General features: G+C 37.9%; 1 protein-coding gene across 1 annotated transcript in view; it reads right to left on the minus strand.

Annotated features, from left to right (window-relative positions):
• WDR17 (WD repeat domain 17) overlaps positions 1-12,760 on the minus strand; it is a 118,797-nt gene continuing 106,037 nt past the window's right edge. Inside the window, exons 24-30 of the mRNA XM_090036151.1 lie at positions 12,323-12,434; positions 11,529-11,670; positions 11,325-11,427; positions 6,034-6,135; positions 4,952-5,047; positions 4,574-4,757; positions 1-3,382 (exon numbers count right to left, since the gene is read on the minus strand). Coding sequence (XP_089892277.1) covers positions 3,263-3,382; positions 4,574-4,757; positions 4,952-5,047; positions 6,034-6,135; positions 11,325-11,427; positions 11,529-11,670; positions 12,323-12,434 — 859 coding nt within the window. The 3' untranslated portion in view covers positions 1-3,262. The remainder of the gene's footprint in view (positions 3,383-4,573; positions 4,758-4,951; positions 5,048-6,033; positions 6,136-11,324; positions 11,428-11,528; positions 11,671-12,322; positions 12,435-12,760) is intronic.

A 12,760-nucleotide genomic window follows, 5' to 3' on the forward strand; every position in this document is an offset into this window, starting at 1 on the left:
ATATACAACTCTGAAGGAAGTGCTGTACATTAAGAAGTTTTCTTTTTTGGAGAAATAAATATTGCTCTGATTGGTTTAAAAGATATTGCATCCATTGTTAAGGCTGCAACATTTCATTAGTGATCATCATCTTATAAATGTCTCAAAAATGAACAGGTCTGGAGTCTTATTTTAGAGACATGTTAGTTTTAAAGACAGTTTTAAACACAAGGAAAAGTAATAGGAACAAGAGTCTGGCTTTACAGTTTAACATTTGGCATTGCTTTCCACTCAGTGAAGTGCAGAACAATTGCAACAATTTTGAAAAATTCATTTTCACTTTGACAAAAAGGATTTTAAGAGGTAATTTACTAGTTTAAAACTTACCCCAAAGTCACTAAAATTAGAATATCCTTTTGATACCTGCTAGACAAAAGTATATGTAAAATAACATTTCTTCTTATGGAATGCTATAAAGGTAACACTATAGAGAAAAAACACACATTGTTTGAAGGTGAAGAAATCAGAAAGGTTTTTAATTTCAAGGGGAAATACCTCTTTTTGATCAGTTCTGCTTGACAGTGAAGTCACATTTTAGCAAACAGCCTGAAATTGTTTTTAAAACATTGATACAGCTATGTTTGAACAGTTGTGACTGGAGTTGTTACAATAAATGTACCTCTTACTACAACAGTTTTCATGTTTTTTCTCCATATATGGTAAAGACTACCATAAAGTAAATGCACCATCATTTTTGTTGACAATGACTGTTACCTGACATTTTCCTCATTTAAAAAGTGCCCTTTGACTCAATTTTTATACTCTAAACCTAATAATGAAAAAAATAAATTACCCTCCTCAATGTATAATTTAAAGAGGATAGATTTATTTCAGGTTCCATATTAAGGCACAACTTCCACACATTTATGCAGTTATACTACATGTTTGCAATATATTTATATCTTGAAATTTCCGTATCAGTTTCCAGGACACTACAAGAGATTTAAAGAAGAGCAGGATGACAGCTGAGTCAGTCTTTTAGATCCAAATTCAGGCAAATAAATACAGAGCTTCATAATAATTTCCTGTCACTCCTCCCTGCAGTCTCTTAAGTACCTATATTTCTTTTCCATATATACAAAGGCTGCATAAATCCCATAAAACAAGACCATTATTTATTGTTCATTAGGCAAAAATAACCCCTCAGATATATTTGTAGCTGAAGAAGCTATAATTCTTCCACAAACTAGTATTATGGATCCTTTTTTTTCCTGAATTGCAACAGAATCTGTAAATTACAGAGAGAATTAAATATATAAAAGAGAAACAATGGCTAAATAATGGATGCAATAAAGTAAAGCATTTAATTCCAGTGCACAGATAAGTGTGTGCGAAAGATGTATGGTGTACGCTGCTGACATACAAAACAGATCTCATATTTTGTCTTTGTGATACCAAAAATTCCTGTAAAAATTAAGTTTGCTAATTCCTTGGTAGAATAAACTATGAATATACCTTTAACAATTTTGAAAATTATTTTACCAACATAACGAATGAGACATGGACAATAATATGTGTATTGGGAGCCAGGATTTCCTGAGTTACCAGTTTTTTTGTTTGTTTTTTATTTACTTCCTCTCTGGCCTTGGGCAAATCACTCTGCCTCATTTTACCCATTTATAAAAAGAGACTATCACTTCATTAAGGCAGTGGTTAGCAACCTTTTTAGGATGCAGGCCAAATGCCTCAGTTCGAGTCAGAGATGAGTGGACACTAGGATTTCGCTTGTGCCAGTTCTCCCTGTGACAGTACAGGCTGGATCGAATGGCTCTGCAGGTTGGATGCAGCTCACAAGTCACAGGTTGCCATTCCCTGCACTAAGGTATTATGAGGATTGATTATATTCTATTAAGTTTTGCAAGGCTGCAAGTAGATAAAGGCTACTTAAAACTGTCATCTTTGTGAGTTTTCAATATTGTGGGTTTTTTTTATTTTGCAATGATTCTTTAAAAATTGTTCAGCCATTTTCTGATCTTTCATTATACAATAGCTAGAACTATTTTAAGAAGAGGAGACAGTTAGAGCAGGTAAGGTATGTTCTTTTCACCATGCTATCAACAGACTGACTAGGCACTAGACCCAAGGGATCTCTAATGCTACTTTACAGAAAAGTACTTCTGGCTAGGAATATGGGACTTTTTTTCCCTCATGGCAGTGTTTGATGTTACACACAACTTTTTACAATTTCACTACTACTCAGATTCTATTGCCATCATATTTAGTTTAATTTGGGCACAGATCATAAGTCTTGACTAACCAAGTGTAACTAAATAAAGCGATGCCTGAGTATCAGGTCCTTCATACCATATGCTTTTTACAGCCTATACAAAATCCAAAAAACACAGTGTTATTAATATACATAATGGATTTCAGTAATTCTTCATTAAATATGCTGGTTCAGTACTTACAACCTTGATTTTAAAAGGTTCATAAATGCATTTTTATCTCATTCAAATATAATAGGGAAAGTTGCCAAAGATGATCTTACTAGAAAATATATTGATTTACCCTAATCAAGTATTCATCAAAACATAACTAAACAAACAGTGCTGCTATATTTGACTTCTCTTTATTACTGGTAAAGCTAAATATTAAATCCGTGGAAATATGTCTTTAACTAAAAATTGGAGTTTTTTGGGCTATGAACTCATTTAATTTACACTTTCACTTGAGAATCACATTTTACTGTTAAAGATAAAAGGGGATACAGGATGAATGAAAGTCAGACAGATTTTTGGTCCTTCTAAAAATAGATGCATTACAATGACTATCCATAAAAGCATAAATCATTTATATGATGATGTATTTACAAACATGTTTTATGAATTTCACAGTTTTGGCTACCCCGTATGTTGATAATGTAGACAGTTGTTTACTTGCTTTACAAGTTATTTGTTTGCATACGAGTTACTGAACTATGTTTGTGTTGATTGACAACAGTACAGATCCTTCTAAAAAAATCCCCCATGGCTGTCAATTACGTAAATTAGGACTTTTTTCTTTGGATTATCAAATAACTTTTCTTCTTTGGATTATTAAATAACTTACATATTAATTAAAAAAACCCTTTTCATTTTCTTTTTTACAATTTGCAAAATTCAAGTAACTATCCTTCAGGAGGAAGGAACTGCCATCTTTGTCCTTGATGATCAAGATTAAAATTTAATATTAATCTTCAGGATGTTGCTCATTTCAATCACTAGAGATTACAATGAAAACAGTCTTAGAATGGGTTGAGCCTTATTCCTGTTCCTAATGGTGAGAAGGCATTCACTTTGGCCCACATCAAAGCATCATTCAGAGAAATAACTGATTTTCCATCTTCAAGGAAAAACACAGGCCCCTGTAAAATAAGAATGTTTGAGGAAGGGAAGAAAGAGAAGATACATATCCTGTATCATATTTGCAGAGAAGCTGCAATCTAGTAAAAACAAATGTATATTTTGACTTGATGCAACCTCACTTTATACAGTAGCTTCACTCAACTTAAAAAGTTACACCTGATAATAACTCTGATTAAAACTTCTATACTCAATTTAGAGAACTATACTTACCAGGCAAACAGACCTGTTTTACATTCCCTAAGGTTTGAGTTAGATGCATTTTACAATAATACTGGTGTATTCCCAAACTATAGTTATTTATACCTGCGCCTTACAACAGGCACCATAGGCAGCCTTGTTTCTCTATGGGCCTGGGCTGTTACTGATATGGCAAGCCACATGGACTTAGCTTCCTATAAGTGTAAATAAATGAGCCTAACAAAACTGAGTCCCTTTCTCTATCTCCAAAAATGGCAGCAACAACATACCTCACAGGCTGATTTGCCCTGGGCCTTGCACCCTGCTTAGATCGTCTCTGAATATAGACCCAGGGAGCCATGGGAATTTGCAGAGCTGTTGCCTGCTTATGCTACCTAAACACGTCCTCAACATACCTTGAATTTTTGGTGGTGGGCTCTGTGCCTGCTTGTCCCACCCCCATGTTGTCAGCTCCTCCAGGAACCCCATAGCCTAGATGACACGGCTCATAAGTCAGGTGAGGCCCACAGGCCATATCTTTGACACCCTATTTAATTTAATGGCTCAGATACTACAATACTTGGCATTCTAGAAATGCATAGCATAAGAAGAAATACTATTTGATATATCCCTTCCATTATTTTCAATTCAAACCAAAGTGAAGAGGTAGCTACTGGCTCACATTTGCTTTAATAACAGCAATTGTGTTTCAATTTTTGACTGCTGCGAACAATTTTTGACTGTTCCAAGTGGTGATTTCATCCTCATTAAAACTATATAACCATATAAACTCTATCTAAAGCATAGTTAACAGAAAATGGCAGCTTTTGACAAAGGGAATACTCTACAATCTCCCTTTTTCTTTTTTAGCGATTCTATTCTTTAAGAACCCTGGAAGCCTCAATCATTACGAGTTTCCATTTGTGCTTTTTCACTTAAAAGGAACTCGCATGACCACATAAGAGTTACTTTTTAAAACAGTAATCCAAAGGAATATGGCTCTGAAAAAATACCTGTATCCTTAATCCTGTTAAACAAGAGATGTGAACATCTGAGTGACTAGGAAGATTAGATCCAGTGACATAATCCGGTCCAACCAGTCCTTTCAGAGGCTCCTCTTGCATTCGTGATACAAGTGTTGAATAAATCATTCTCTGGGAGTCTGATGGAGGGGTATATGGTGATTCATCAGTAGATCTGTGAGCAAAACACATATTTTAAACATGTTCATTTGCAATTCAACTCAGGATCCACAGATTTCAAAATACTTTCTGTCTTTACATAAGAACAGCCTTCAAATTCTAGAAAGAAAAAAATCAAAAGTTTTATTGAAATATGCATATTTACATGGCAGCAATCTCCATTCTGACAATTTTGCATTTTACACTTACTTGGCTAACTGTGTACAAGCTCTCCACGCATCTAGTTCATCAGAGAGCCATTCAATTTTCAGGGGTACAGATACCTCCCGTCGTTTTAGAAGCTGACTGAAAAGGAACAAAATTTAATTAAAATTTTGTACCTACAATATTTTATTATGGATAAAGTTCAAAATCAGTTCTAACGTAAATTTACTCGAAGAGAAAAGATACTAGAAATTAGCAATATAAATCTTTTAAAATATATTTTGAATTGATACTTCTAATTTGTGCTTTTTACTATGCCACTGCTGTTTAACTTTGGAATATTTAAGATTTCAGGTATAAGAACACTTTTTCTTTATTTTAATTTAAATTATCCAGATTTAATCCCTACAATATTCTTCAAAGCCTTTCTATATTTTGGCTGTGCTAGTTAGCCATGAAGTTTGGACAGACTTTGAACCAGTTTTTGATATACTGACATTTGACTTTAATTGGTGTTCTGAAGCAAAGCTGAATGAGTCATGATTCCTACAACTGGGAGGATGTGCTGGGTCAGTTAAAAAAAATATCTTTAGAACAATCCTATTGTCTCAAATCCTACAGGACTTCTCTAGGTCCTCAGAAGTTTTAAAGCTCACCACAAATTTAGGCCAGAAAAAAACCTGTTCACTAAATGCTATCTATTACTAACTTACTGTTTCCACAGTGATAGTATACCTCCTATAAAGACACTTTTTCATAACGATTTGGGAAAAAACAACAATTTTAAGCAGAATGACGCAACAGAGGTGACAACTTGTGATCATTCAAGGCCAGTTAGAATAATTATCCCTTTACAAACCAACCTGTGTTTTTAGGACCAAGTAGTTTGACCCACTTAGCCCAGATTTTGCAAAAGGCTGCATTCAAGCTGACCCTTGTACCACTGTACTGGACCAAAGAAGTCAGCAGAGCACAAGGTACTTCCCTTTCCTCATACTAGAATTGGGATCTTACACTGATAAACTTCTGGGGACAGAAACTACATACAAGGTATAACTAACCTGACTGAATATAACTAACCTGATTGAATCTGTGGGGTGCTACTACTATAGATAGGGAAATATTACCTTGTATATTCATAAAGTGCAGGTACAATGCTATTGTACTGTCTCCTTATAGCAAGTAAAGCACCAATGTAACCACACAGTATCAGCAGCTCATTCCGAAATCTAAGAATAGAACAGTATATAGCAAAGTTAAGAGTTTTAACCAAACACAGAAACTTCAAACAAACAGACCATTATTCTTTCTTTTTTTTAACATACCATCTTATACTTCACAGGAAATATAAATGGTTGGATTAGGTTTATGGTTGAATAAACTATACTTCAACTGCCTTATACTGATTCCATTTTTTTTTTTTTATTACAGTCTGAAAATAAAAGACTACACGTGCAGCCTCCAAACTGTGTTACAATTATTTGTACTTACAGGTCAAATATAAGTTTCAGCTGGCTTACTCCTTTTAGCATGTTGAAACTCCAAAAACAAATAATCTGTTATACTAACCACTTCTTCAATCTCTCCCACCCTTCCCAAAGACCCGGTGTCATAGGGTATAAACAGAAATTGCCAAATGAAGTGGATCAACTGTGTTGAGATGCGTCCCAGCACAACTGATCTGCTTCACTAGGCAAAATGGATGTTGTGTGTTATCTTGCAGGGCCCTCTTGGGAGTGACTGGGGCTTGATCTTGCAGGACAATACTCTGGCTACCCCTCTGGAAACAGGAAAACAGTCCTGAACATCCCTATAAAGAGTGAAACCCCAGTTTCCCCATTTGCAGAGCCCCATGCCCAGGGACTCCATGAGCACTCCTCAAAATCTCCAACTTGCGCTGGGGAAGTCCACAGGCTGGGACCATTAATCAACTGATTGGCAGTCTCAGCCCTGGGACCACAGTAGAGTGTCAAACTTACTCTGATTTAGTCTTGGGGCTGAGACTACCAATCAGTTCTTTGGCAGCCCCAAACCTGGGGCTGCACTGGAGCCTGGGGAAATCCCAACTGGAGGAACCTGGGCAGGCACTGCCAGGGCTTCTGGAAAGGCACACAGGCATTGACCTGGAAAGGCACACAGGCATTGCAGGGGCATGCAGTATCAGGCCCCAGATGCCCCAGGAGCAGCTGCCTAGGGCAGCTAGTGAGCATGGGCAGATCATTTTTGTGGTGGTACAAAAGCAAAGTCTGTTTACAGCCACAATCTTTAGGCCACTTTCAATCCCTCCGGGCAAAGTCCTTTAAACTGCATTCAGTTCCTCTGTAGCGCACCCATGGAGTGACAGATGGCTTCCTGTACCTGTCTCAAGGGTGGAAACTCAGTAGCCATCCATTGTAGACCTAGACACATTAACATTACAGATCTAGCTGTGTCTGGTGTCTGTAAACCCTTTTTCCTCCGCATAAAGTGACTTGATTATACCTTCTTCAAAAAGCATTGTTATTTGTTCACCAAATGGTGAATAGCAGCCAAAGCATAAAATATTGTCCCCTTACTCAACCTGAACCATGACTTGGAAGTTCTAGTGAAATCTAGCCCAACTACCTACAACTTTCTAAGGAACAATGCCTACTTGCTGCTGTTAGTATGTGTTTTGCCTCTCTCCAACAACCAATGACAATTCACATTCTCCCTTCTCTGTTCTAGGGGGTCTCTTACTGGATTTTAATTGTAAAAGGTTTTACAAAAATCCCTTTGATCCCAGATTCAGAGCCATATGAAACCATGCAGAGTACACTTGGGTCTCTCTTTATGCGAGGGCTGTGTTGCAAAAAAACCTTGCGTAAAGCAAATTTGCATAAAGCAAATCCATTATTACATGTAATTAACAGGGATATGTACCAGCCTCCTTTTTCACTTTATGGCTGGCTCAGAAGTGGGGTTAGGAGATGCATTAGAAGATTGCTTAGACATTTTATTGAGTTCAATAATAAAGGCAAATAGATGCACCACAATACGAGTACAAGTAGCATAGCACTGCAGGGAACAATGGACGATGTGAGACTGAGGCAAATGCATGATGGTGTTGCACACCTGCCTCATACCTCACTCCCCAATGCTTCACTCACATCACTGCATAATCATGTTGCATGCTTCTTTGAACAAGATCAAACTTTTCTTGCACAATGCGAGTTTCTGGTATAGATAAGGTCATCACATATAAGCAAATTTCCACAAAACTAATTTGCATAAAGAGAAACCCAAGTGTATTCCCCACTTAATAGTACCCCACACTCCAATTCTTTCCTTGAGAAGCTTCTCATCTCAGTCATTGTTTTTTCTTCTAACAGGTCACTTGTAACAGTTGTCTTTGATATTATCTGCCAAACTCCAAAGAATTAAATATGAAACAAGCCAAAGTGCACGTGATACTTACAAAAACTAATGCAAATCTCATTTTCCACAAAAGGCAAAATAAATAGGTTGTGCAATGTACCCTAAAAGTCCTCAGATCTGGGTTTCATAGTTGGTAGGGTTGGAAGGGACCTGAGCAGATCATGAAGTCCGACCCCCTGCCATGGGCAGGAAAGAATGCTGGGGTCAAATGACCCTGGCTAGGTGATTATCTAGCCTCCTTTTGAAGACCCCCCAGGGTAGAAGCCAGCACCACTTCCCTTGGAAATTGGTTCAAGATCCTAGTCACCCTAACTGTGAAGTAGTGCTTTGAAGTAGGATAGTGCATCTTTATGACTATTGAACAGACAGCACCTGGATTTCAATTATTAACAAAAACAAGTTATTGAAATGAACAGTATTTTGTGAGCAATTGTAAAGTATCAACCATTTTCATTTGCTGTAAAAAGCTAAGGTTTCAATAGGTTGATTAATTCATTTTTTCACTTAACCAAGCAGGTTAAGTTCCTTGTTAGTGTCAGGTGTTACACTATGAGTGACTCAGATGTCACTGGATTTATGTGCAATTATATGAGAAGTAAATTTGGCCAACATTCCTTTAATGACTTTTGAAAGAGGTTCTGCTGAAATGAACATGAAACACAAATATGTGTTCTTATAAGGATCAACTCTTGGTTCTTAGTATATAATGAGTTAAAAAACAGCAACACGAGTGTAAAGAATAAGAGCACTGTAAAGATGGGACATTACAACTTTGCTACCTTTTAAGTTCTGACATGAAGTTTTAATAATTCCAGTGTAAATAACTGCTGGAATGCTTTCCTTGACAATATAGTATGGTTATACTGAACAACATGACCCTTTTTATATAATCTTTGATGCCAGTGATTTCAAATAAGACCAGAAACTGTCCTGATGAAAAAATATGGTAATACTCTTCCTTCATTGCTATAGAAGCCTAAACAGTGTTCCAGGGCCATAACATCATTGGAATTCTCTCTCAAATGGAAACCATACCCTTCATATTTATTTCAGAACAGCAGCAGGATGGGATCACAGAGCCCTGGGACCCTTACATAATAATGCCTCACCAGCTCCTCTCCATTTTGAGGCTGGTTTCGTATCAAAGTCTGGTCTTGACTTGACAGAAGACCAAGGACTTAAGGGACAGTCCTTCAAATAGGCAGGGCCCTGGCTACTGTGAGTTTTATATGTAAAAGCTAGTAGCTATAAATCTGAATAGTCATAAGGAACCATGAAGAGCTCAAAGCTCTGTAATCACACTCTACCTTCAAAAATGGTAGTTACCTTTCTGCACCTAATTACAGCTTCAACTTTGGTACAGTAGCCCTTCCTAGCATTTTGGGTATGTAAGTTTAAACTGACATGAGCATAAACAACTGTAGCAAGATTGCATCTGAAAGATAATACTGTGCAAATCTAGCCATACCTGGATAGAAATATGCCCTTTAAACTACCACAGCTAGCTGATCCTTTAAGTGTCTAACTAGTAGCCCACAGTCTTACCAAACTATAAAGTTATGAATTCTGGTTAAGTACAGCAGTTTAATTCCATCCCACCTGGGGGTAAATAAGATTTCCATCAACTCCTTTGGTTGATTCTCCTTTGGGAGAACTGCATCAATTGTCTTGTCTGAACTGACCCTAAGCCCGAGCTGGCTGACTCTTAAACATGCCCCAATGTAACCACTACACTGAGTCATTCTCTCAGTTGCTCCTACTTGATTACTTGAGTTGGACACCTAAAGATTAAAGCTGTTGCATTACTGGAAAAAATGACATCCAAGTCTTCTCCCTCAGTGGCTGCCTATACACATCAATACAAGAGGGCAATAAATTGAAATCCTGTAGTACTCCTCATGGGTGCATCCAGACGAGACCACACGTGCTTCTTGCAGCATCTCAAACGCCTTTGAGACGTTGCAAGAGGCATGTGCAGGAACAAAAAAATGTTCCCCGCGCTGCAAGTTTGCAGCATGAGGGCAAAATTAGACCCTGCAGAAAAAAAAAAGTGGGGCAGGGTAACTGGAGGCTGGGTCCTCCATAGAGATACTCTGGCTGCCAGAGCATCTCTGTAGTTAACTCTTGCCCTGGTGCTGAAGCACGCTGCCTGTTTGTGAGGCCCCACCCCCTGCCTGCCCCCCGAGCCCTCCTAATCCCTGCCCTGCCACCCCCCCAACCTCCCGCCTGCACCCTGAGCCCCCCATCTCTGCCCTGCCACCCCCCCACCTGCCCCTGAACCCCCTTGATCCCTGCCCTGCCTGGCCCCACCCCCCTCCTGCCTCCCAAGCCACCCTGATCCCTTGCAGGGATGCCTTGCAGATAATACCCTGTCTGCAGTCTGCTAGTTTAGTTAAATTCAACTCATTTTCACAAAATGTTTCATTTTTGATAAAACTGGTGTTTTCCAGCTCTAAGTTATCAAAATTTCATGAACAGCAGTTTCAAAGGCAGCTGACAAGTCTAATACTAATGCAAGAAATTCAGCCTTTGTATTGAGCACAGACCAACAACTATTTAATGATTGTCAAGGTATAGGTGGTGACTAGAGGCTACATAAGCTCCATCTTACAGCTAGCTACCTTCTTCATAACCTTTCCAAAAAAAACCCCAAACAAGTTGTAGTCTGAAGTGCTCCCAACAATTTCATCATCTCTGTGACATGAGTTTTCAGCTCAGCAGAAGGCTACATTAGTCTCTGCAAAGATCATAGTCTGTTACTATGAACACAAACAATTTGCCTGAATCTGAATTTAAGGTCTAACTATCAGTCTCAACATTTGTAAAAACAACCTTTTACTTGTGTAAGTTAGGAGTGTAGGATTAAGTAGCATGATTGTACTTGTAATTTTTATTCAGATGGTATAACTGAGAGCTAAGATGGAAAGATTTCCAAGTGCTTACTGACCATGGGCAAGAAAGACATTCCATAACTGTAAAGAAGAGAAGTATCAATTTTATAATTGTGACAAAATATACTCACTCACTACATTTATGCAGCACCAATCGTTCTGTGCGTATATAGCTTAGAAGATCAAGGTATGGGCATACTGAATCCAAAGTCCAATCTGAGCTACTAATTTGTTCTGTTGGAAAATATGAAAAAACAAGAGGGACAATAAATAAGCGGCCAAAAACTGAAACATTTTACTCCATTTAGATCAGTCTCTTCCATTCAGAAGCATACCTTTAACATACTGAATGCCAATAGGAAGGGCTTTTTCTGGTTCTGTACTTAGCAAATAATACTTTATGGCTTCAAATAAATCTCCAGTTGCCTCAGCTGTCTCTGCGAACTGCAAACATTCTTCTACACCTGGTAGATTACACTAGAAAACAAAGGTTTTACAAAGAAATGATTTTGTTTGAATATGGTAGCAAGCAGTGTGATTCACACATAGTATAGTCAAATCAGAATACCTCCAGCAGAAAGAAAAAAGCAATTGTCATCATTTGATGAGATTATTTAATGTATGTAACCACACTAAGTCAATGACTCTTATGACCTAAAGGAGTGAACTAGAGGAGCAGACGGTCTAGTCTCCAAACCCTGGTAAATGTTAGCATCCCCATTCCACAGTCCTTCTTTGCACGGATTTTTCATGGCAAGGCTACTTTGTGTAACAGCTAGATGTGCAGTCAGAATCAGAAGTCAAGCAAGCAGTGTTAACAGATTTTTCCAGGCTGCAAAGGAAGTATGTCAGGCTAGGGAGACAGTAGCCACCAGATACAGTCAGGATGGTAGGGAAGGAAATCTTGTGTGTGGGAGTGAGGCCAGACTTCCATGACAAGGGGATGGTAAACTCCATAAGGGAAAACCAAATTCTCATTACGTAGAGAACCTGACCTTACTTTGTTACTAGCCACATAATATAAAGCAAATGAACATTTCCTGTTAGTAGTGGAACATATCTACTCATTAAGAAACAGATCAATATATAACTTCTGTCTACTGTTCAAGTAAATGGTTCTTGAAGTTACCTTTTCATGTAAGTCATTTATCTCTGCCACAGACCCAGGATAGAAAGCACAGAGCTTTACCAACTGCAGTTCATTATTGGGTGTCATCATGAGAAGATCTGCTGCCAAATCCCTGTGCAAACAGAAGATGTGACAGTTACTCATAACAATATGTAATGCCAGAGTAGGCCTGTTTTCTTCTTTATGCTTTTATCCTCTTTCACTGAATATCCATTGTGGTAAGGGAAAGGGAGCAATGGGATCAGTCTGGAAGACTACATTACTGGGGTGACACACAAAATTTAAGAAAAGTTGGCCACTTTCTGGATTTAGTTTAACTTCTAGAAGTTAATAAGGTACAAAGATTCCAAAACACCATGAAATCAATATTAATCATTACTAATATTCATTCAGAAGTGCCTCACTGTAACTACTAAATGGAACTGCACAAGAAATAGT

This window comes from Crocodylus siamensis, chromosome 2 (genome assembly GCF_052110815.1).
Source record: "Crocodylus siamensis isolate JL-2025a chromosome 2, ASM5211081v1, whole genome shotgun sequence".
NCBI classification, from domain to species: domain Eukaryota; kingdom Metazoa; phylum Chordata; order Crocodylia; family Crocodylidae; genus Crocodylus; species Crocodylus siamensis.